The following is a 24,521-nucleotide window of genomic DNA, read 5'->3' as shown; positions in this document are numbered from 1 at the left end:
AAGGAAAAAAAAGTGCTTTTGTGTAGAAGCAGAAGCAGAAAAAAATAGCTTCTTCCCAGAAACACTTTTGAGAAAAATACACTTAGAAACACTTTTTAAAAACTTGGCCAAACACAAATTACTGCTTAGAAGTGCTTTTCAAATTAATTAGCCAAACACAAACTGCTTTTCACCAAAAGTATTTTTGAAAAAAGCGCTTTTGGAAAAAAAAAACTCTCAAAATAAGCTGATTTTTCCAGCTTGGCCAAACAAGCTATAATTCATCTTGCTAGGTTATCTAATATGTATTAGGTATATTGATCTTGCTAGGTGAATTGGGAATTTTTTTGTTTTGGTGTGGAAGTTTCCAGCATCATGCCTTCTTTTATTCTTCACATCTTTTATGGTCATTTGTAAAGTTTTTTTATTGCTTTTTATTATATTTCGTTAACTTCTATAATAGCATTTCATGTATTTACATCACTTCCTTTAACAAATGTTTTCCCATAAAAAGAAAGAAAAACAGAGGAAGGAGCCAAAACTAAGGAAGGAATTTGTACGATTAAAAAACAAAATACTTGTACAATAGGAAAGAACCAAATCCAAGAAACGAATGATCTCGATATTGCAAATGGATTTGATGACAGAAACTCATGGACGAGCAGGTTAAAAAAGAAAAAGGCAAAAGGCAAAAGGGAAATAATTTAATTAAATTGCTTCTGATCCAAAAACAATCTCTCACCAGATACATTGAGTAGTTAAATCTTGATTGTTTGGGATTTAAAATCTAAACCTGAAACATCTGAAAAGGCATGAACTCCCAAATACCCCCTTAACAAAAATCAATCCTCAGAACCCAAATTGGAAATTAATAGAGATTTGCCTCCTGGTTAGATTTAAATGCTATATAAAAGCATACTTTTGCGATTCAACAGAAAAATAATTTTGTTACAGAAAACCTGGAAAGCAACATCATATTTTTGTGCTAATCGACACAAAACACACACAGAGAGAGTATTGGTAATAGTCCCCTACACGAACTTAAGAATACAACTACACAACGTGGTCTACAAAGAAAGGAAAAGATGAATCAAGGATTCTCCTACAATAGCTTAAATTAATCAAGTATACTCCTACAATTGCTTAAATTTCTCCTTCAAGCTAATATACAGAAGCTTCAGGTCTACAAACTGCCTGGTCTACGTATCCCATCATTTACCTCTTTGCTCTCGTCTTTCTCACATTTCTGACTGGTCTCTTTCCTTGTTGCTTCACAACTTTGCCATTCTTTGCCAACTCACGTACCAAACCCGGTTCCTCCTGTGATAATTCTTCACTAGGCATCGAAGCAGCTGGACTGTCGGTTGTTTCGTTCATTTCTGGTACATCCACAGCAGATTCGCTAAGAAGCTCACACTTATCCTCGACTTGGGTAGATTCAGTCAATTTCTGCTGAATCGACATTCCTGGTTTAGGCTTCTCACCGCCGACATGCACATTGTTTTGTCCTGATGTTAGACCTGCAGACAAACTGTCGACAGAACCAGCATTATTGCGGTTCCAGCTACAGAAAACTAAAAGAGCTACGCCATTAATTTTTACCTAGCTTCTATTTCTATAGATGCATATCCATTAGAACTTTGTGCTGCATTTGTTTGAGTCACCTCATGTGCATCAGCGCCAGTTATACGAAGACCTGAACACGTAAAAACAGTTAGATGTGTAAGAGAAATTGTCCTGGTAAGAAGTAAATAGTTAACTTTTGAACCCATTACTTCGAATTAGCTTCACATCATAAAACCAACAAACATATTATAAAGAATGGCCTCAAGTACCATCACTGTGCTCTGAGGGGAAAGCTGGACCATTGGGCCTGTGCGATTCACAAGCAGCATGCTCGCCAACCCTACTTACCTCAATACCCTGTAAAGCTTGAATAGTATTAGGACAAGAGTATAAAGCGAACATGATATTCTGTTGTCCATACGAGATGCTATATTTTTTTAGTCCATATGTTGCAAATACTGAATAAGGCAACTGAAACCCCTAAAACAATTACCTGATCATGGAGCTGAACGGAAGAGGCAGGATTTAGAGGCTGAGTGATATTTTCTCCATCATCTTGTGTTATTTCCACATCTGAAAGGGGAAAAGATGAGGTTCTACAGAAAGCGAGTAATTTGCAGCAGAAAGAGGCAAGATTAGAGCTTAACACACCTGACCACTTAATTGGTACATCTGACAGTTTAGTAAGTCTCAAAGAACTTGAGCTATTTATCTTCTCTCCGGTACTAGTTCCTGTCAAATTACCAACTGCAGATTTTGGTTCTGCCTTGAAAGGGCGAGCACGTAACAGATCCTCGGTTGCTTTTGACCGTACTTTTCGTATTTCATCATGAATATTCCATGAGCCAGATGCAAAAGAATTCTTTTTCTGTGATCCAGTTGCAAAACACATATCAGAAGATAGCAACAACAAAAAAAAAAAAAACCAGTGTAATCCCATAAATGGGGTCTGGGGAGGGTAGTGTGTATGCAGACCTTACCCCTACCTTATAAAGATAGAGAGGTTGTTTCCGATAGACCCTCAGCTCAAGGAACAGTAGAGATAAGATAAAGCAACCAAGTAGTAAACAAAGGTGACAACAATGTATTATGGTGACGAGCGTAAATGGCACAACAACAACAACAAACACAACATGTAATAATAAAAAACCATGACAAGATAATATAAAAATAGTCTTAGTACTACTGGTAAGCCTAGGAGGAAATAATAGAAAATTGATAAAGTAAAAAGGGTTTACTACTGCTTGGTAGCTGTTGCATCATCTTTGGCAACATGACATGCCCGATTTACTAAGTTCAGAAGCATGGAGCCTCCTTCAAATCACTACTCAAGTCATAAAGTGTGATCAAAGGTATAGCTTGGACGATGACATAATATAAGATAGAGATTTCCGAGGAAAAAGGTATTGTCGAGGGAGGAAGGTTTTAACAAAAGTGTTTTACCTATCAACCAAATTCAAACAAACACGTCAACTGCGCACAAAAAATGGAACACTATCTAAGCAACAACTAAACAGGAAAGCAGGGGCGGATATACCATGTATCCTACGGTGTGAACCCAGTAGCTTTTGTCCAAACCTTGTATATGTATTAAAAATCCACAAAATATCTATAAATATCTGATTGTGGACCCAATTATTATTGTACATTAACTTAAGGTCGTCATAGGAACCCATAAACTTCAAATCGTGGATCTGCCTCTGCTGGCAACCATTAGGAGAAAAAATTCACAGTAAAAGCACCAAGACGTTTTTGAGAAATTCTTGAAGTCAACATGATAAATCTCCGAAGAACTTTAGCTACCTTTATTATAAGCAATAACCCAAAAATCAAATAATGCAAAATTACAAAACCGATCATAGTTCTTTCAAAATGAAAGCAACACATAAGTGCCTAGGGAAAATGAACCACTCATGAGACAACAATGCAGTAGGAGACACCAAAAGAGAGAGAATGCAGTAGGAGGGAGTAATGGAAATTTTATAAGCCTTTTAGAAGTTTAGTCTGCCACCTGACAGAGGTAGGAAGTTTGGAATGGGAGAGACAAAAACAGTCATCACAGAGTATCCGAGTACTTCCCTCCACCACCTCCCAAAAAAAAAAAAAAAAAAGCAAAACAATTCCGAAATTTGTAGATAAAGAAAAAGGAAAGTAAAGCAGAATTGTAATAAAAAGAAAGCAGGAAAATAAAGAACCATTATTCGACACCAAAATATCAAATAGATGCACCATGATTTAGCCCTCTAGTATACAAGGAAAAGTGGAAATGACAAGCATGAAAGGCTGGATTTATGACAGCTATTGCATCCCCTTCCATTCTATCCTAGGCCATAATTACTCATTCTTTACTTCAGGCATAGAACATTAGAATTCTCCTTAGCATCCCTTCTTCACCTAATGATAAGATATGCTCTTATTCAAAAAACGAACTCAACTAAATGGTATACAAGACATTAAAGCATCATCAATTTCTAACGACGATATAAACTAAAAAGCACCACGTTTGTGAGTACTCCTCTATTTCTGTCTGGCGATCGGTCAGCATAAATATGCTTGGATTCACACCATATGATATTAGTCAGTATATACTGTTAAAGCATGTGACCATCTCATCTAAAAGTTTATAATGTTAAAGAGAGAATACTTCTATTATTTAGTTATCTCATCAATACACCCCCTCATGTGTGGGCTTGATTCTTTTCATCGCCAAGCACGTGGAGATTTTTTTGATAATGGGTGGCGGTGAGACTAGAAGCCAGAATCTCTTCCTCTCTCTGCTACCATGTGAGAAAGAGAAAATACACGGGAGAGGGAAGCTTCATCATTCTCCTAAGCTATTGGATGTTTAAACAGTACAAACAATTTTCTAACCTAAGAAACAAATTAAGACTACATGACTACAATTAAACAATATCTCCCTAATTGATTCTAACGAATATACACAATATTCTCAACAGCATCTAAGCAACCTTTCTTCTTTGTCACCTTCTCATCTTATTTTTTCAACTTTCTAACAAGAAAATAGCACCAGTCTCCAATTTATTGCTTTTCAAATCCTTCAAATCAGTTCTATCTGAAATAACTAACCAAATTTCGGCTCTTTGAATCATCAAATCTTGCAATGGTAATTTAGGACATTGTTGTCTAATGTTAGCAAACCAAGGTTTAACCACCATTCCATAAATATTATTTCTGAACCATAACCACCATTCCATACATAAGGGTGTACATCCTCCAAATTGAAGGTGAAACGGCAGCAATGAACGCGATTCCGAAATCTTCAAATACCTTTAAGGAAGAAGAAGAATCCCCAGTATACGGTGTTCCTTCCTCAAAGAGCTTTGCCTTCAGATGTGAGGGGGTTCCAAGTCCACTCTGATCAACAGTAGGAGAGGCCCATGGAGGACGAACCTTCATATATGACCTAGCCATATCTACCGGTGAGCCAAAAGTATCATCCACCTACGTTACACAAGCAAGATATCAAAGACAGCATCAAGACAAGTTATTGCATATGCTCCATTGCGTATCACATAGCTGACAGCAGTAAAAATTAGAAATCTTTGTTCAGGCAAATATTACATAGGAAACAACTAGCAACAATAAGCTCCTTAACGTAAATGATGAGAGCTAGAAGTAGCATTAATATTACAGATAAAATACACATATAAACAATGATTCTGATAAAGTACACATATAAACTACGCAACTAATTCAAGACTAAGCGGGAAAGAGACTGTCTCATTTTTCAAGTTTCCAGAATCAATTTATACTCAACACTACAATGACCTCTTCTTAAAGTTTTTTTTTCGTATTTACAAGCTAAAGTACGTAGAGACTCAAGGAAAATAAGCTTAGTGTTACGCGGCGCCTTTCTGAAGTTCCTTGGAAGGGCAACGTAAGGCTAAGCAACCGATGTCAGTACGGTTGCTATGCGCCAACTGAGGTTCCCTCCGTACGCTAGACTAGATTGTCAGTGTCGTACGGGAAAACCAATGTCGTGAGCAATTGAGCAGCGGAAATGAGCAATGATGATGAAAGATGATGATTGTATTGATGATGATGAAAGATGATGATTGTATTGATGATGATGATTGTATTGATGATGATGAAAGCTATTACAAAATGCAATGCGGTGTCGGGGGGGAGACACTAGTACAGAGAATTGTTTGAATGCTTTGGTTCCCTTTAATAATGCTTAAAAAAAATAAACCAAAGTTACATGAGTTGACCTATGAAAGCTGTAGAAACACACTGAAAATGAATGAAGTAAAACTACTCTATAATTACAATGAAAAGGACTTAGTCTTCTACAAGGTGGAAGCAAGTCCGATGACAGCAACTTTGCCTTGAGCATCAAGGTCTGCGCGCGCATTGCTGTTGGCGCGCGCGGCACTATTTGGATTTGCCAGCGGCTGGGCGCTGGTGCTTGGCATTGGATCTGCGAGCGGGGCACTGTCTGTGCGTGCGGCGTTGTTGGCAACATGATGGTTTGTGCTCGCGGCATTGTCGGTGCGCGCGGCACTGATGGCATTTGCCAGCTGCTGGGTGCTGGCACTGATTATTGGTGGGGCGACAGAGATGCATGCGCGCTTGTCACTTGGCGCTGCCGAGACCACAAGGCCGACCGTGGCGCTAGGCGTTGGGAGGCTTGCCAGGACACCACGGGGCACGTCCAAGGGGTCATGGGTTGATGATGGAAAGCAGCCCATGACATTCTCCCACACCTGAGTTGGCGACGTCCTCGGAGCCTTACTAACCGGATGATGATGATTGGTTAGGCTCTTGTTGGCTGGGAGGTCTGTTCCCCTCGGTGTTGTGAGGTGGCTTTCTGAATGATCTTCCATGTATTTCTGAAATGCTCGGAGGCGGCTGACATGGAAGACTGGATGGATTTTCCACCAGGCTGGTGTGTTCAGCTGACATGAAGAGTCGAGCTATATCTTCTGCCGATATGTTCTGTGGGGCTGCGATGAAGGTAGCATACTTGGAAAATTGGTCTACTACCACCATGATGGTTGCAAGATTGCCGACCTTGGGTAATCCTGTGATGAAATTCAGGGAAATGCTTTCCCAAGGTCTCTGTGGGACTGGTAGCGGCTCCAAGAGTCCCGCTTGTGCTGAGTGATCTGACTTGTCCTTTTGGCATGCTTGACAAGTCTTCACACACTGAGGGGCGCCATGAGTCGCTAGATGCCGATGATCTGATGTTTGATTGATGATGTTGAGGGCAGCCGGAACCGTAGGTTCAGGTCTTTTGATTCCCTTCTTTGACTGCATGGCCGAGATGTTTTCAGCGGTCATCTTTATGGGTATGCACGGTATGGTGCAGGGTTTGGCCCCATTGTCTCCCATCATTAGGAGCATGTTGGCATATGGTACCGGGATGGTGTTGGTTTGCATGAGGAATTCCAATCCCACTATCAGTTCGAAGTCATCGATGATAGCTATGCGTAGGTCGAATGTTCCCTTGTATGGGCCAAGCTTCATATTCCACTCACTGGGGAGATGGAGAGTTGATAGCCTTGACAAGACCCCTACTCTTTTTCACCGCTAGACCGAGGCGTTGCACCTGAGTTGAGGCCAGGTAGTTGTGGGTAGCACTCGTGTTTATCAATGCTCGAATAGGTTTGCCGTTTACTTTCATTTCGACGAACATTAAGGTCCTCTTTTGTGTGGTGGGAGGCCTCTCATCTGCCTTTTCTTTCCCTTTCTTGACGATTGGGCATGCGTTCTTCTTGGGGTTACCAGCACTGGTTCCCACCAAGGTATTATGAATGAAGCCAACAAATGCGTTGAAGGCACCTACTTGTTCTGGGCCGTCTGAGTCGTCAGTATCTGACTCGCCTCCAACAGTCTGTTGAGCATTGATTTGTGTATTGGGACATTGATTGTTCCAATGTTCCCCGCCGCAATGACGGCACTCTGAAGGGGGCTTTCTCCCCTGATTGTTGTTGACTGAAGCAGCATTGTTGCTGCTTGAGGAAGGAGTCTTGGATTTGGATGCACCTCGATCTCCTCCGTTTCTGTTAGGGCCACCGTTGCTAGGTTGGCTCCTGTTATATCCCCCTCGGACAGGCGGCCGGGACCTATCCTTCTGAGTTACCAAATGATAATCCCCAAGGCACTCTGCAGCTTGAATGGCCTTGGGCAGGGTATCTACCCTTTGTCTTTGCAGCTCCATACGAGCATGAGGTTTCAAACCTTCTATGAATGCAAACAGTTTGTCTTTGTCCCCCATATCCCGTATGTTTAGCATGAGTGCGGAGAATTCTCGCACGTAGTCCCGCACCGACCTGGTGTGGCGGAGTTCACGCAACTTTCTCCGTGCGTTGTATTCCACGTTTTCGGGGAAGAACTGCAGGCGTATGGCTGCCTTCAGTTCTGCCCAATTGTTGAGAGTATCTTCACTGGCCCTGATGGCTTCGTATTTGACTCGCCACCAGAGTTTTGCATCGCCTTGAAGATACATGGCAGCAGTTGCTACCTTTTTGGATTCTTCCAACTGTCCTACGGCATCGAAGTATTGTTCGATGTCGAAGATGAAGTTTTCCACTTCTTTAGCATCCCGGGCTCTGTTGTATGGCTTTGGCTCCGGAATTTTAAGCTTTTGTGGCATGGGGGCAATGTTCATGGCACCCCTGATTTGGTTTTCGCCTCCTTTGAGCAGGCTTTGAAGGGCAGCATTAACAACATTGAGCTGGCCTATCAAGTTGTCGATGGTTTGCTGCATGACGGTCAGTCTGTCTGCCTCTAGTTCCCGATGGGCTAAATCCTCGGCACGCTCCTGTTGGAGATCCTCGAATTTGCCATGAATTTCGGCTGCCTCGACGGCTGCCGTTTGCCAGTCTTCCTCAGAGTCGCGACTGATGTTTGCTATGTCAACTTCGGCCTGCCGCATTCTGCGGTCTAGGTCGTCCAACCTTTGCACTAGGCTGGTTTTTAGATCAGGCAACGTATCCACGATGGGCCGTAATGCGTCAACCGTCTCTTCTAGGGTCGTGATGCGATCCCCGTAATTCACCATGGTCAGAAATGGTGATGATGATGCCAATGTGTGTTCCCTCGTCCGATGTCGAGCCTAGGCTCTGATACCAACTGTTACGCGGCGCCTTCCTGAAGTTCCTTCGAAGGGCGACGTAAGGCTAGGCAACCGATGTCAGTACGGTTGCTGTCCGCCAACTGAGGTCCCCTCCGTACGCTAGACTAGATTGTCAGTGCCGTACGGGAAAACTAATGTCGTGAGCAATTGAGCAGCGGAAATGAGCAATGATGATGAAAGATGATGATTGTATCGATGATGATGAAAGCTATTACAAAATGCAATGCGGTGTCGGGGGAAGAGACACCAGTATAGAGAATTGTTTGATTGCTTGAATGTTTGAATGCTTTGGTCCCCCTTAATAATGCTTAAAAAAAATAAACCAAAGTTACATGAGTTGACCTATGAAAGCTGTAGAAACACACAGAAAATGAATGAAGTAAAACTACTCTATAATTACAATGAAAAGGACTTAGTCTTCTACAAGGTGGAAGCAAGTCTGACAGCAGCAACTTTGTCTTGAGCATCAGGGTCCGCGCGCGCATTGCTCGCGCATTGCTGTTGGCGCGCGCGGCACTATTTGGATCTGCCAGCGGCTGGGCGCTGGTGCTTGGCATTGGATCTGCGCGTGGGGCACTGTCTGTGCGTGCGGCGCTGTTGGCAACATGATGGTTTGTGCTCGCGGCATTGTCGGTGCGCGCGGCACTAATGGCATTCGCCAGCTGCTGGGTGCTGGCACTGATTATCGGTGGGGCGACAGAGGCGCATGCGCGCTTGTCACTTGGCGCTGCCGAGACCACGGGGCCGACCGTGGCGCTAGGCGTTGGGAGGCTTGCCAAGACGCCACGGAGCGCGTCCAAGGGGTCATGGGTCGATGATGGAAAGCAGCCCATGACATTAGGTATGTGAAAGAGAGGACAGAAATCTGGTCAAGAAACTACAGGAAGACATTCGTGCCAGTGAAGAAAAAAATACTGTAAACAATTTCAAGTTAATAAAGCTGGAAAATCATAATGTAGTAAATTAAAATAAACCATGAGATGGTTGCAAAATGAAAGACTTACACAGAGAGATAAAGATTTTACTCACGTTTTTAACTCCAGAGCTTAAACCTCCGTGAGTAATATCTAAACCCAATCCGTCTCTCTTTTCCTCTCTCTTTTCCTCTAACCATTTCCTTGCTTCTACAATTGCACGACTGCTGAGATCCAGCGTATCTGAATGAGACATAGATGACTATTCAGCTTTTATGCAAACACTCTACGGGAAGAACGGCAGCCATACCACATGAAAGATTCTTTGAATTATTTTTTGAGAATGAAATATTCTTTATGTTATTACCATCTGCAATTGCTTGATCAGGTATTGCGGAGCGCAAACCAAAGCTGCCTTCTCCTTCTAGTGATGAAAAATCAACAACCCTGGAGTTGATGATTGTTACTAACCTATCACGCTCCTTCCTGCAAAGTTAACATTAGAATAAGGTCGAGAAAGAAATTTAAACAAAAATAACCATCTTTTTTTCCGCCCTCTTTTTTCTATTTTTCTCCCCATATTTTGCTCGAATGCTACACATGCATGTCATCTGACTGTCAAAGGTTGGAGTCCTATTCAATTTTCCATTCAACTTGCATCAATCCACAGCAGTATTTAAGGACAACTCGCAAAGGAACGATTATATTGAAGACAAACATACAAAGAAGAAACTGTCTTTTTTTTTCTATGAAAAACATAGACATGCATACATTAAAAAGAAGCAAAAATATGCAAACTGTATGCTTATTTACAAACGTACATGTAAAGGGATGAATGGACTTTTTAAGTGAAAGTGTTCTTCAGTTCTAGGGCAAGTACAAGGTAATAGCATCTACCACCATATTCAATGCAAAATGGGCAATCACCAGTATTACATGAGCTCAGCTTCTGGTATGACACTTACCACAAGATGTAGCTGTTGAGAGAGCCCTACCCGCTTTATCTAGTTGGACTTGCTTATCGTATGTACTAAACATGAATCCCATTTTCCTCAAACCTGCTAATATCAAGTCTAAACCTTTTCTTCCAAATCGCTAGCAGCCCAGACCTGTTTCTTACTCGTCTTCCCCCCACCCCCACCCCCACTCCCCTAGTGCAGAAAGAGGAAGAGCAACCACATTACTATATTCTTCCTTGCTCGTCTTCTTCATTTTCTTCCCCAACAGAAAATTGAAATTCCAAACTCCATATTCTGTATTATCTCAGATTCAGAGGTTACTTCAAATTTCGGAAATGACACAAGTAGGCAGAACAATTTCTTGCCACAGTAGTTTACTGTTCAAGTAACCTCAACTGTACATTTTTATTACTTTATTTGTCCGGTCCAGCTTGCACACCTTGACTATTCCACCGAGTACCTGCTACCTCCCACCAGCACATGTACGAGTAACTCTGCTCACTAAGTCTTAGGTAGATGGAAAAATATCACCTAGTATTTTTTGTCTCTGTTGGGATTTGAACCCTAGTCTCTAAGGTTTACACCCACTTTGTTGACTAGTAGCTCACACCCTTGCGTGCATTTTTTACCCTTTGATTACTACTTAAGACATCATGTGGTAACAGTTGCCAGATGTGCTGGGAAATCTTTCTTCTGTTCAATAATTACTACATCCAATTTATGTGACACTTCCCATTTTGGATGTCCCAACACACTCCTACAGTTAGAAATATCCTAGACGACTTTCACATCATCAAAGTTAAAATTTGATTTAGCAATTCAGATTTAAAACACAATACATGGTATCCATCTACACCAAGTTTTCAACTACTACTTTCAAGCTTTTTTCAACTTTTTACAAGTAACTTCTTTCAACTATTGATAATAGAATATACAAGCCAAACTAACTTTTTAATCTCTGAACAGAGTCAAACATGCTGCATAAGCTGTGACAGACCATGTAATTGACAAGTATTAGAAATATATATGCAACTTGTTTTTATTAGGAGAAATAAGTATGCAATTAACATTCGTAAATCAGCTTGAGAGAGCAATATACATAGGTACTTTGCTAGATACTCTAACCTTTATGCAGATATTGAAAGATTTTCCTCACTGCTCACTTTCTTTCTAGATTCTATATAACTTTCTTGTTATCCAATTCCTTCTTTTTAGTTTTTACGCAATCATAACATTTTCTTCATTCTTTCAATATTTGAAGTACACAATTATATCAACATCCTCATAAAAAAAACCATTCAATTAGATAGTCTAAGCATCTTACTTTGTTAGATGGTAGGTCGTAACTCTGTGTGTGCGCGCGCGCGCGCGCATGTGTATGTGCGTATTTTATTCACTGAAGATATGACTACGAATTGATCTTCTAAATCTATTGGTATTTGGGTTCAGGAGCTAAACTAGCTTCAAAATTATATCCCACTGAAATTTAGGACAAGCATGAGGGTCTTCCTCTTGTTAAAACCAAACAAGATATGACGATAACAGATACAAAAAGAGAACCATATGGTTCAAAAATGACAAAAAGGGTTAAAAAGATATGAAAATAGGTGTCAGTTGATAGTACTTCAGAACACAAAAGAAAAAAGAACAATTTCAAATAGAATGGAAAAAGAGAAACGTAGCTCTAGGAAGAAGAGACGTTCTCTCAAATATTGCTAGATCTCTTGAGCATCAAGTGAAAGAGTAAATGCACTTATTCCTATGCATTGGAGGCATTGCAAACCATTTATATATTAAGAACTATGCCAATTGCAAAAGAATTTCAGAACCAGCTAACCAATTAAACATATTATGCTACCCTGGAACTCAAACCATAAACAACAACTCAACCCCAAAATCAGACACAAATGACACCCATTTTCATCAAATTGCAGAAATTTTATAAATAAAAAAATAAGCCTGAACAAGGAAAACTCATAAAAAGTTAATCTCTCTTTTTCCCTATCTTTTGAGAAGTGTAATAAAAGTTGATGTTTGAAAAATTTCCCGATGACTTTTTTCAAGCCGACCTTCTGATGGAAAAGAAAATCTTTTTTTTCTGGCAGGGGAGAAATCCTTCGAATTAGCAGACATCGGAGACAGTCTAACTCGATGGTTCGTCCTAATCGAGCGAGGACATCGTTTCACTAGCAGGTTGAAGATAGATGATGAAAACCTCAGATGGGTTTGTGAAGCCCTCAAATCAGCAACGAGGAGTAAAGGAAACAGATGCAAGAGATGGGGAAGGAAAATACAATCGTATGTGTACAGAGTGTACCAAAACTTCAACATCTATGGTCGCTTTGTGCGAATCGAGTCTTGGTTGGGAGATAAAAAATCAGCAGTGATTATCCCGGAGTCAGATTATAACTGGGGTTGGGGAGATGTGGCGGAGAAAATACTCAGGTTTCTGGGTAAACCACACAACCCAGTTTTAAACTGATTTGTAAGCATTGATAGATCCTATGTTGTTGCAGCTGATAGCAACAAATGGCCAGAGCCAGCACAGCATTCGAAAGAGGAAGATAATACTGTCAGAGGTGAAAAACTTCAGTTCCTTTCTAGCTGTTTGGTCGGAACATTCAATGACCCTTCAATTCGAGCCCAAGATGTGAAGTCATTCAACCCTGGTTCATTCGTAGATGGGGAATTCCAGCAGGACTCAAAGTTACACCACTCACCCACAATCAGTTCCTCTTTGAGCTCCCTTCTAGGCAGGAGGCGGAGAGAGTCAAAACAGGTGATTGGTTTTGGAATGGAAGGAGATTGTCTCTTAAATGATGGTCACCAATGGTAGATTCTAGACCCAATATACAGCAGCCAAAGCAACGATGGATTAGGGTTTTTGGCATTCTCTTACATGCATGGTCAGAGAACACCTTCAAACCCATTGGTGATAGGTGCGGGGATATATTGGTGTCGATGAAGATACCAAGAAAAGAACTCATTTTTTCTGGGCTCGAATCTGTGTAAAGATCTCAGAATTTGCAATACCTGGGAAGTTTGAGTTGAAGGTTGAAGATGGGATCTTTGAAATCGCCATTATCAATGACGGCCATACCAGTCCAGCAATCGCCGGAAAAGAAACAGTGGTACGGGTTATTGGCCAGGTGTCTGTTCCAAAACCCACAACTGCATTGAGTCCCACAAAAATAGTAGCTGACCAAACTACTACTAGGCACATGCCTCAGCACGTGGGGCCCCTGAAAGGCATCTTAAAATCACAGCCAGGTCCCTCTAACACTAAGCCACTTCATAAGTCACATTTTGTGGATCGGGCTTATTATAAAAAGGGCCCAATAAGAAGAAAGGCTAAAAAACAGGGCAAGGGGAAAACAAATGGAGTGGAGAAAGATTGGGCCGGCCCAATCTTTATGTTTTAGCCCTACTCTTTTATGTCATATGGCCAGCTCACCACAGGCCTCCTCTATCCAGACAGAGATGGAGCAAACCCTAGAGCTCATCACTGGAGCATCCGAGGAAACTTCTCACGAGGCAGACGATGAAGCAGACCAGTCACAATGCATGTCAATATCATCGCTCCCACGTTTGAAGCTGACATTTACTCTGGTTAGTGCTTCTGAGTCGGACCTCTCCTCCTGCAGTCAGTTTTTGCCACTTCCCTGGTACGAGGGTAGCTCTCAGAACAACCACTCTATTGCTGATCCTTCTGTGATTGAGACAACACAGTGGACAAAAATTGTCATGGCCAAGGCTTGCAAAGCTTTTGGTATTAATGTCTCGGGTTTTGAACATGAAATCCTTAACATGATATTGAGGATGGAACAGAAGAGGAAGGATCAACTTCAGCTTCAAAAAACCAAGGCAAGGGCAGATAAAAAATCGAAAAAGAAAGGGAAAATTGAGGTAAACAACCTTAGGGGTATGATTAATTATGAAAGAGGTAGCTGCAGTTCAGGAGAAAGGCTTATGAGGGGTAGGAAACGAAAAGCTCTTTCAGAATGAGAGTTAAAATTATCACCTAGAATGTGTGGGGGTTACATGATAGTGGTAAAAGAAACACTATTAAATCTCTGGTGCAAAAGTGGAAGCCAGACATTTTGTGTATACAAGAAACAAAATTGGAAGACTGTTCAATTGCGATGGCAAGGAGCATCTGGGGTTCAAGATGGGTAGAATGGGCAGAACTCCAGGCAAATGGTTCTAGTGGGGGAATAACTATCTTTTGGGACAGGAGATTATGGACTTGTATTGGTGTTCAACAGGGTTTCTATTCTTTATCCACAATGCTTGAAGGGGTCCAGATGGATCTTAGGTGGTGCTTCACTGGAGTCTATGGGCCTCACTCCAATCGGGAAAGATCAGATTTTTGGGAGGAATTGTCTGCCATAAGGAGCTTATGGAGTGAACATTGGGTGATAGGCGGAGATTTCAATGTATGTAGATTTGAACATGAAAGGTTCAACTGCATAAGAAGATCCAGAGCTATGAGAAATTTTTCTGACTTCATCCAAGATATGGAATTGATTGATCTCCCACTCCAGGGAGCCAAATATACCTGGTTTAGGGGAGAAGACTCTGCTCAAACATCTAGGATTGATAGATTCTTCATCTCAAACGAATGGAATGACACCTTTGGCTCTGTGAAGCAATTAGCTCTCCCAAAGGTTACATCAGATCACAGGCCAGTAGTGCTGGAAAGTGGTGACTGGTCAACATATCCTTCCTATTTCAAATTTGAAAATATGTGGCTACAACACGAGGGTTTCAGGGAAAAAATTGCAGAATGGTGGCAGAGTTACATGGTTAATGGTACCCCTGACTTTATCCTTTTCCAAAAGCTGAAACATTTGAAGAAAGACACATCCATATGGAACAAAGAAGTATTTGGCAAAATAGAAACAAGGAAAGCCAGAGCTTTGGAGGAACTAATGCTACTGGAGCAACTAACTGAAGGTAGGATCTTGTGCCCAGCTGAAAAAACAACAATGTTGAACTTAAAGATTGAACTACAGCAGCTCGCAAAGACAGAGGAGATTTCATGGAGACAAAAATCCAGGTGCTTGTGGCTTAAAGAAGGGGATAGGAACACAAAATTCTTCCAAAGAGTTGCTAACTCCCATAGAAGATACAACTGCACAGGCATGCTAAAGGTGGACGATGAAATCATTGAGGACAAAGATCTTATCAAAGGTGAAATACTCGAGTACTACCAGAATCTATACTCTGAGGATGAGGATTGGAGACCTACAGCACATTTTGAGGGTCTAGCGCGCCTAACTCCTGAAGAAAGGGTGGGTCTAGAAAATGCATTTTCAGAAGAAGAAGTGAGAGACGCTATAAACATTTGTGCTCCTGACAAGAGCCCCAGTCCAGATGGCTTCACAATGGCCTTCTATCAGAAGTCATGGGATACCATCAAGCATGATGTACTTGCCGCCATTAACCACTTCCATCAAAACTGTCACATGGTTAAGTCTTTCAACGCATCATTTATTGCATTGATCCCTAAAAGAAAAGGAGCTATAGAGCTAAGAGATTATAGACCTATAAATCTCATAGGCAGCATTTACAAGATTGTAGCTAAAGTGCTAGCTGAAAGACTCAAAGGGGTGATAGAGAAGCTTGTTTCTGGTCATCAAAATGCTTTTATCAAGGGGAGGCAAATAACTGATGCTGCTCTTATAGCAAATGAAGTTTTGGACTGGAAAATGAGAACTGGGGAAGCTGGACTTTTGCTCAAGTTGGATGTTGAAAAAGCTTTTGACAAATTGGGTTGGTCTTATCTATTCTCAATTCTTAGAGAAATGGGATTCGGAGAGAAATGGATCAAGTGGATTAGATACTGCATCACCACAGTCAAGTACTTCATTCTTGTTAATAGAAGCCCAGTGGGATTCTTCTCTCCAAAGAGAGGGATTAGACAGGGGGGCCCTCTTTCACCCTTCCTTTTTATATTGGCTATAGAGGGACTCAGTAAAATGCTTGAAAAAACTAAACAACTACAATGGTTTGAAGGGTTCTCAGTGGGTAACAACAGGAGCTCTCCTATTTCTGTGTCACACCTTCTGTTTGCAGATGATACACTCATCTTCTGTGGAGCAGATAAGTCTCAAGTCCTCTACCTAAACATTACTCTTATGATATTTGAAGCTATGTCTGGCCTGCACATTAATATGCTCAAGAGTGTTATCTATCCAGTGAACTCGGTCCCAAATCTGCTAGAACTAGCAGACATTATGGGTTGCAATACAGGCTCCTTCCCTACCACATATTTGGGTCTTCCTTTAGGTGCCAAATACAAGTCCACTGAGATATGGAATGCAGTAGTTGAAAAATTTGAGAAGAAGTTGGCTACATGGCAGAGGCAATACATATCTCTTGGTGGTAGGCTTACCCTTATCAATAGTGTATTAGATAGCATACCCACCTATTTCATGACACTTTTTCCTATCCTAGCAAAGGTTCAAAAGCAATTGGACAAAATAAGAATGAATTTTCTATGGGAAGGGAATAGCATCAGTCACAAGATTCACCTAGTGAAGTGACACAAAGTCACACTTCCGAAAGCACTTGGCGGACTTGGAGTTAAGGACCTCGCCTTACATAACAAAAGTATGTTGATGAAATAGCATTGGAGGTTTAATCAGGATGATGATGGCTTATGGAAGGAGGTTATCATAGCAAAATATGGTAGACTCAACCATTGGTGTACCAATAGAATTAGAACCCCTTATGGCACAGGATTATGGAAGAGCATACACAATTTATGGGGAGCTTTCTCTAATAACGTACACTTTCAGATTGGTGACGGGGCCACTACAAAATTCTGGACTGAAAAATGGATAGGGGACTCAACACTAAAGGAAGCTTTTCCAAATCTCTTCCTTGTTGCAGGAAATCCAGAATCCTTTGTTGCTCATAACAGAGAAGGCAACACATGGAGCCCGATCCTCAGAAGGAACCTGCAAGATTGGGAGGTGGAGGATTACATAGACCTGCTAAAGTTATTGGAGAGCTGCACTATAAACACTCAGCTGAAGGACACACTGAAATAGGGAAACGCAAAGGATGGAACTTACTATGTCAAGGCAGGGTATGCTAAAATTGTGCTCCAACAATATGATGATTGATCTATGGCCTTGGAAACTAGTATGGAAGACAAAACTGCCACCCAAAGTCTGCTGCTTCAGCTGGTTGGCCTTAAAGAATGCATGCCTCACCCAAGACAACCTTACCAGAAGAAACTTTCAACTGGCCAACAAGTGTTACATGTGCCAAGTTAACTCAGAATCTGTTAACCATCTTCTCATCCACTGTTCAATAGCCACAGACATATGGAACATGTTTCTCAGTATTTTTGGTCTACACTGGACTATGCTATTCTCTGCCAGAGATGCATATGTGAGCTGGACCTCAAGGGAAGTTGGCAGAACCATCAAAAAAGTCTGGAATATGGTACCTGCAAGCATTTTTTGGTGTATTTGGGTCGAAAGGAATAGTAGATGTTTTGATGGATTATCAACTTCAATAGGTTGCTTAAAGGCTAGATGTTTGGTTAATTTGTTTCACTGGGCTAACCTTACTACTATAAAAACCTCTGATGTTTTCTTGGACTTTGTCAGCTCTCTAGTTTTGTAGCGCTTAATTGTAAATGAGCTGTCAAACTCACTTCTTTTGTAACTTTTGCATCTTCTTGATGCCTTTAATGATATATTCCACTTACTTCATAAAAAAAAACACCAAAAAAGGCCTCTAATAAAATATAAAGAGAATGTTTATCATGAGTGTGAATCATGGAAGAATCATGAGTCTGAATCACGAAAGAATCCAAATTTGAACTTCCTGTTATCCTTTTCCCAGAAAATTATACAAACTACATCAGCATGACGAGTTTCAAATGTTAGCAAACCCTAGAAGAACTACCAAACTGGCCAAAGGGAGCAGACAAGCGATAGAACAATAAAATTAACTTTAAGCTCCGCATCAAGTAAACTTAGGAAGCAATAAAAAAAATTCAAACAAATCAAGGCCAATATGACACTCGCATAAAAAGCTAAGATATAAAGTTAAAGTTCAAGAATAAGGTAAGTGAACTTCCACAAAGACTGTAGACGGAAAGACAGGAAAAATCACAGAAAGATAAGACACAAGTCTCATACAAAGAATATAGATCAATTTAACACTAATAAAACAGAAATTTCAGCAGACTAAATAAATAAAAGGTTTGTACTAACCTTGAAAATGTCTCCTGCATAAGTAGCTGCTCAATTAGGTGCTTCGTTGTACTTCTCTCTCCACTTAATTGAGGATCCTTCATTCCAAAAAGAAAGTTAAAAAGAGTATAAATATTTCTTTTTTGATAATCCAAAAGTAATTAATCATATTACACCAACTTGGTGTCGAAAACTTTGCAAGTAAATCTTTCGTTTTCAGCTCAAAAGTATCTACCCAACTCTACAAATGGTATTTTCCTTTTCTACAAAAAAAAAAAAAATGACGAGAAAGGGGCCTTTTTATTCTCCATGATGTGTTCAAAAGTGCGTCTATTTCTCTCTCTCCGTTAAACAAAAAAGGACATGTTGCAATTACAACTCGTGCTTCCTTCCTAGCCTTGTTCATCCTCTTCAATGTTCTACTTGCTAAGGTACTCAGTACTCAGTAGTGTATTCAATAACACTCAATTTATGCCAAAAAATACAAAAGTCCATAAATCATGAACATACTAGTAATGCATATACATATGATCAACATCCTCTTCTTGTTTTTTTTTTTGCATAAAGATGCGGTCTCTTCTCTACATTATTGTTATGATGGCGTTTCAAATGCACAAACTCATAGTCGTGACAATATGTTGATGGAAGGTGATGGGACAAGGTAGACCTAGCCACCTAGGGGAGTAAGAGAATGAATTTTATGAGACGGATTCTCAACGATGGACAAGGTAGACCTAAAAATACATGAAGAAACGTTGTCTTAAAAGACCTACAATCTCTGGAATATTATGGAATTGGCCAAGAATAGAACACTATGGAGGAAAAGGGTCCATCTAGACGATACCAACTAGTTGGTATTAAGGTTGAACTATTCTATCACACTTACTTAAGGTCTAGTATTTACCAGGAATTTTATTCCAGTTAAAGATTTGTGTCCGTGTACGGATAAGCAAGGTATATAGGTAACTTCTTGCTTTAAAGAACCTCTAACTTGCCTCAGAAAACAAATAATTTAGTACTAAATGAAATGGACATGAACAGAATGCAATGCTTACAGAGTATTCACATGACCTAGCTCAACTAGTTTGGGACTGAATGATAGTTGATTGATTATTAGGAAGACATTCCATGTTGAACACCATGCAATAGACCTTTCTCAAGACACGAGTTGTATATAAATTACCATGTAGGCATTTCATATCCTTCTAAAATCTTTCTGTCCGTGATGACCAATGGAAGGATATGAAATGCAACAACAACAACCATTGGTCATCACGGACAGAAAGATTTTACAAGGAAACTATATTTTCTAGATCAACCAACTCTTTCCTGCGATTAACTTAGGAATCAATTTAAGATATAACCATAAAATCTTTATGAAAAAGTCCTCCAACTTGTCCAGTTCCTGGCCACGGTAAGGTCTCCTGAATTGTAGGTTCCACGATATGTTAACATTATTCCTGGTTAGGAAATTTGCCATCATTATAAACTTTTTTCTGTGAAACATAATTCACTTTCAATTTCCTAACTAAAATTAAGTAGTCTCCGATTCAACTTGCGCACAACTCGACTATTCCACTGGGTATCTCCTACCTCTCATCGACATAGGTATCGAGTAACACTATCCACCAAAGCTTAGGCAGAAGGTACAAATCACCTAATGTTTTTTGTCTCTACTGAAATTTGAACCCTATTCTCCAAGTTTGCATTCACTTCATTGACCACTAAACTACTAGACCACTCCCCTCACAATGTTTTTCAACATATTTTCCCCATATGAGTACTTCTATTTATATAAGCCTATATGAGTATGTCATCTCTTCTAAAAGTTATTCACTCATACCACTCCCGTATTTTATAACAATTATGCTCTCCCATGAAGTATCATCTTTTAATAGCAAATCCCCATAGACACTTTCCTAACCGTGCTTTACTTTTTGGATAAATTCTAACTGTGCTTTATTGAAAGTAGTTTTTTTTGCGGTTACCTAGGCTTACTTCGAATAAAGGGGTAGTCACCTAGTTCCATTCCACAGGAGGATACTACTTCACTCCACTTGTGTAGAAATTCATGACTAGTTCTTCAGTTCTTGCCACTACTATTGGAATACAAAATAGAGAAAGATAGTATGTAGGAATATTGGATTATGAGGACTATCTTTCCTCAGAGGTAATAATCTCCTAACAGCACAGCTCAAAAATGAAAACAGGTAAAAATGGTCCTCTATTTTTCTCCTTTACATTGACAGAGGGCAGACAACAAAGGCGAACCACATTAATACATGCTAACCAACTCACCTATCAAAAAAAAAAAGAACATCCAAACCAACGGTATCCCCATTAAAAAGGAAACCCTATATGCTACAGATAACTCTCATCCAAACCAACCGAACAAACTAGTATCACAAGGAGAAATATGGTACAAAATCACAAACACTTAAATATGCAACAGATAACTTTCACCCAAACCAACCGAACAAACTAGTATCACTAGGAGAATCATGGTACAAAATCACGCAATTCTTAATGCTTGAAAATCAATAACATAAGCAGATTTGTGAAATTACCTTGCTTAACTCATCCACTTCCAAGCCAATATCATTATGTTCTCTAGCATCATCCGCTACAATAAAAGCCAGACGTCAAGCTAGTCGAGGAACAAATAGAAAATGAGAGGACAATCCCATGAGAACTAGTTTTATCAGCCACTATGGTATTTGAATTATACAGAGATGAAACAATGCTAAATTGTCAAAGAGATAGTTAATAGTACCGGCACAAGAGAGCTTTACATATTTAAAGCTTGAATGAGGCATTCTTCCTACACATGTCAAGACTATATAATGAATGCAAGGGAGTTTCAAAATTCCAAGTGGCACATAGAACAAGCAATGCATCTCGACATGCATAACTCATACGCGGGATATTGCGAGCAATTTGATTTGAGGCAAAACCATAGTGCAATCGGCGTTAAGGGCTGCACCAAGTACAGTAGGCGAGATTTTTCCTACTACCTTTTCCTTGGGGGGGGGGGGGGGGGGTATAACAAGTCTCACCGCGTCTTTTTCAGTGCCCACTTTATTTAAGCCCTAAGAAAACCACACCATCTTGTACAAATGTTTAGACAGATACCATATACAACCTTTACTACATATACTACATCTATATTTTTAATACAATTCACATGTGCAACTAGTACTTTTTTCCAAGTGAGGTCAATTCAGTCGAACCGCTTAGCTGAATGTGCATCAGTCAAGCGCAAAAGAATTGCTACACGCTTTTACTTGTCATTCCCTTTTTAAGTAACAAACGGGTCTCCTTTCTTCAAAAAGACAAGATAAATAAAATCAAATACTCAAAGGCAAGGCAGAGTTATAAACATGCAGCACTCACAGGTGTAATACCACCTAACCAATACATTAAGTCACGTCAATGTATCAAGTGGGTTTAACCTTTACTACATAATACATATACTATATTTATGATTTTTAAGGCACATATTTGCCTCGGGGCTTTGGTCTAATGGTAAGAGCGCAACGCATAATGCGTGGGTTAGGCGTAAGTCACGGGTTCAAACCCTACCAAAGACAAAAGCATAGTAGTTAAGCGGAGAAGGGCAGAGGAGGGGTCCATAATCCACTGAGTTCTGAACCGTGTCTCACCGCCCTTGGGAATTTCTCAGTTATTAAAGAAAATGTATCAAGCAGGTTTATCCTTTACTACATAATACATATACTAAATTTATATTTTTTCAGTACAAATTACATATGTAAATATTATTGTTTTCGCTGACCAGTGTTGTGAAAAGTGTGAAGCGAGGAAAAGCGACAAGCCCTTTTCGCTTAAAGCGAGAAGCGAAGCGCTCGCTTTTTTGAAGTGAAGCGGAATTTAAAAAATATATTAAAATAAATACTGCATAGACAACACATGTAACTGTAAGAAAAAATGGGCAGCATTTCATTCTTATTATCACTGAAACAGTGCAACAAAATGAAGAAGAAGAAGAGGAGAAGAATGAGAAAGAAGAACTGAAGGGGGGGGGGGGGGGGGAATTAGCTAGCATTTCGTTGCTATTTGGACGCTGAAACAGTGAAAGAAAAAGAAAAAGAAAAAGAAGAAGAAGAAGAAGGAGGAGGAGGAAGAAATCACATACCTGAGACCAAACTTGATGATCTTGAAGTGAAAAGTGTAGAAAACTTAAACCCTAGGCCGCCTCTTTCTTTCTCTGTTGTTGTTGCTCGATAGTGTTTTAAAAAAAGACAGTTTTTTTAATTAAATATGTTGGTAGCCCAGTTATAAAGAGAAGCGCTCGCTTCTTACGCTTCGCATCGCTTCTCGCTTTTTCAGGAGAAGCGAGCGCTTTTGTAAATCTGCTACGCTTCAGCTAACAGAAGCGCCAGATACCTCGCCTCGCTTCGCTTCTCGCTTTAACGAGGAAGCGCTCGCTTTTTACAACCATGTCCCTGACTACGCGGATTCAATTGAATTCCCCTTTTCACTGAACATGCATCCACATCTATGTTACAAGATGTCTGTGTCCATAAGCGGATTCAGGATTTTAAATTTATGGGTTTTAAATTCTAGGATAAAACAACAACTTGGTTCGAGATAGATTATTTAGACATATAAGTGAATTTCTTAGCACAAATCCAAGATTTAGACCAAAGGTATTGCCAAACTCGTAACTTCAAAGAAAGATCCCCCCTATCAATGTCATAAAGAATGCTCAAGAAATCATGTCAGGTTCGGGCATTAAACCTTTATAGTCCAAACTTCATACTCTTAATTATCAGTTCCATAGTTCTTTAAAAAAAAAAATAACCTTTTGAGAAGTTATTAACGAATACTCAAACAAATACAAAAACCATGAAAAGATAAACTTTTTACATAATACTCAAACAAATATCAAAGAGACCAAAATGTAAAAAATAAAATATAAAATTCCACTACTTTAACATGAATGTTAAGTGGTATTTTGAAATCTATCCCTTTTTAGATGACGAAAAAAAAATTAAATGTACTAAAATCTCTCACATACAGACTAAACTAAAAACACCTAGCAGAATACTATAACATTTCCAGCAAAGTTGGTATTTTAAACAAAAATCGCAGAAATTAAGCCAACCTACTATAATTTATTTACAACACAAAAAACATGAAAAGAGGAACTTCTTACAAAGTACTCAAACAAAAAAAACAAAAAAAAAAAACAATTATAAAAAAAAAAAATTAACACCAAAATGCAAACATAATACTCAAACAAACATCAAATAAAGGCACCAGAATGCACAAAAAGGGAAAATTCACTACTTTAAGATGAATATTAAGTGGCATTTCGTAATTAATCACTTTTTAGATCACAAGAAAAAAGAGAGAGATTTGAAGAAGAGTACCAAACATGGAATCAGCGTCGGAGGAAGACGAGGAAGAAGAAGAGTCGGAATTGAATACAGATGTTAAAATCTTCGCGGCGCCGGAGAGAATCGTACGCGTCGCCGGAACAACACGGCCGGTAAGCCAATTAGGGCTTTTAGGAAACGGTTGCTGTACTTCCGGCGGCGGCGGTGGTGGTGGTGGACGGTCGTATGGACCGACGGCGTATCTCTTTCGCCTATTCGTCACAATTTTTCCTCCGGAACGGGAATCCATGGCGTGGTAATTTCCCCAGAGTGAAAGCGGGTGTTTTTTTGTTGGTTTTCTGCGTTTTTGTTTTGTCTGAGAAAGAGAGGTTAAGGGGATTCAAAAAGAAGTTGCATTTTCAGGTTCTTTCTTGTTATCTGTTGGC

At 40.0% G+C, this 24,521-nt stretch overlaps 1 protein-coding gene across 1 annotated transcript; it reads right to left on the bottom strand.

The window, feature by feature from the left end:
• Nucleotides 1-869: 869 nt before the first annotated feature.
• Nucleotides 870-24,521, bottom strand: LOC104110500 (protein KAKU4). The gene is made up of 11 exons (XM_070192255.1): nucleotides 24,130-24,521; nucleotides 21,304-21,359; nucleotides 18,758-18,834; nucleotides 9,929-10,047; nucleotides 9,677-9,804; nucleotides 4,834-5,007; nucleotides 2,197-2,413; nucleotides 2,039-2,118; nucleotides 1,815-1,902; nucleotides 1,582-1,675; nucleotides 870-1,510 (listed from the first exon to the last, which is right to left on the bottom strand). The coding sequence occupies exons 1-11, from the start codon at nucleotides 24,383-24,385 to the stop codon at nucleotides 1,195-1,197; spliced, it is 1,605 nt and encodes a 534-aa protein (XP_070048356.1). The 5' UTR covers nucleotides 24,386-24,521; the 3' UTR covers nucleotides 870-1,194.

This window comes from Nicotiana tomentosiformis, chromosome 12, assembly GCF_000390325.3.
Source record: "Nicotiana tomentosiformis chromosome 12, ASM39032v3, whole genome shotgun sequence".
Classification (NCBI taxonomy): Eukaryota; Viridiplantae; Streptophyta; class Magnoliopsida; order Solanales; family Solanaceae; genus Nicotiana; species Nicotiana tomentosiformis.
The sequence above is the reverse complement of the archived record's forward strand: the minus strand, read 5'-3'. Positions and strand labels throughout refer to the sequence as shown.

Coding starts and splice junctions, on each gene's coding strand:
- LOC104110500 (XM_070192255.1), bottom strand. CDS start 24,385: ATGGATTCCCGTTCCGGAGGAAAAATTGTGACGAATAGGCGAAAGAGA. Junction 10,048..18,757: donor ATGCAGGAGACATTTTCAAG/GTTAGTACAAAC, acceptor TTAACTTTGCAG/GAAGGAGCGTGATAGGTTAG. Junction 5,008..9,676: donor TAAGCTCTGGAGTTAAAAAC/GTGAGTAAAATC, acceptor TGTGTAACGTAG/GTGGATGATACTTTTGGCTC.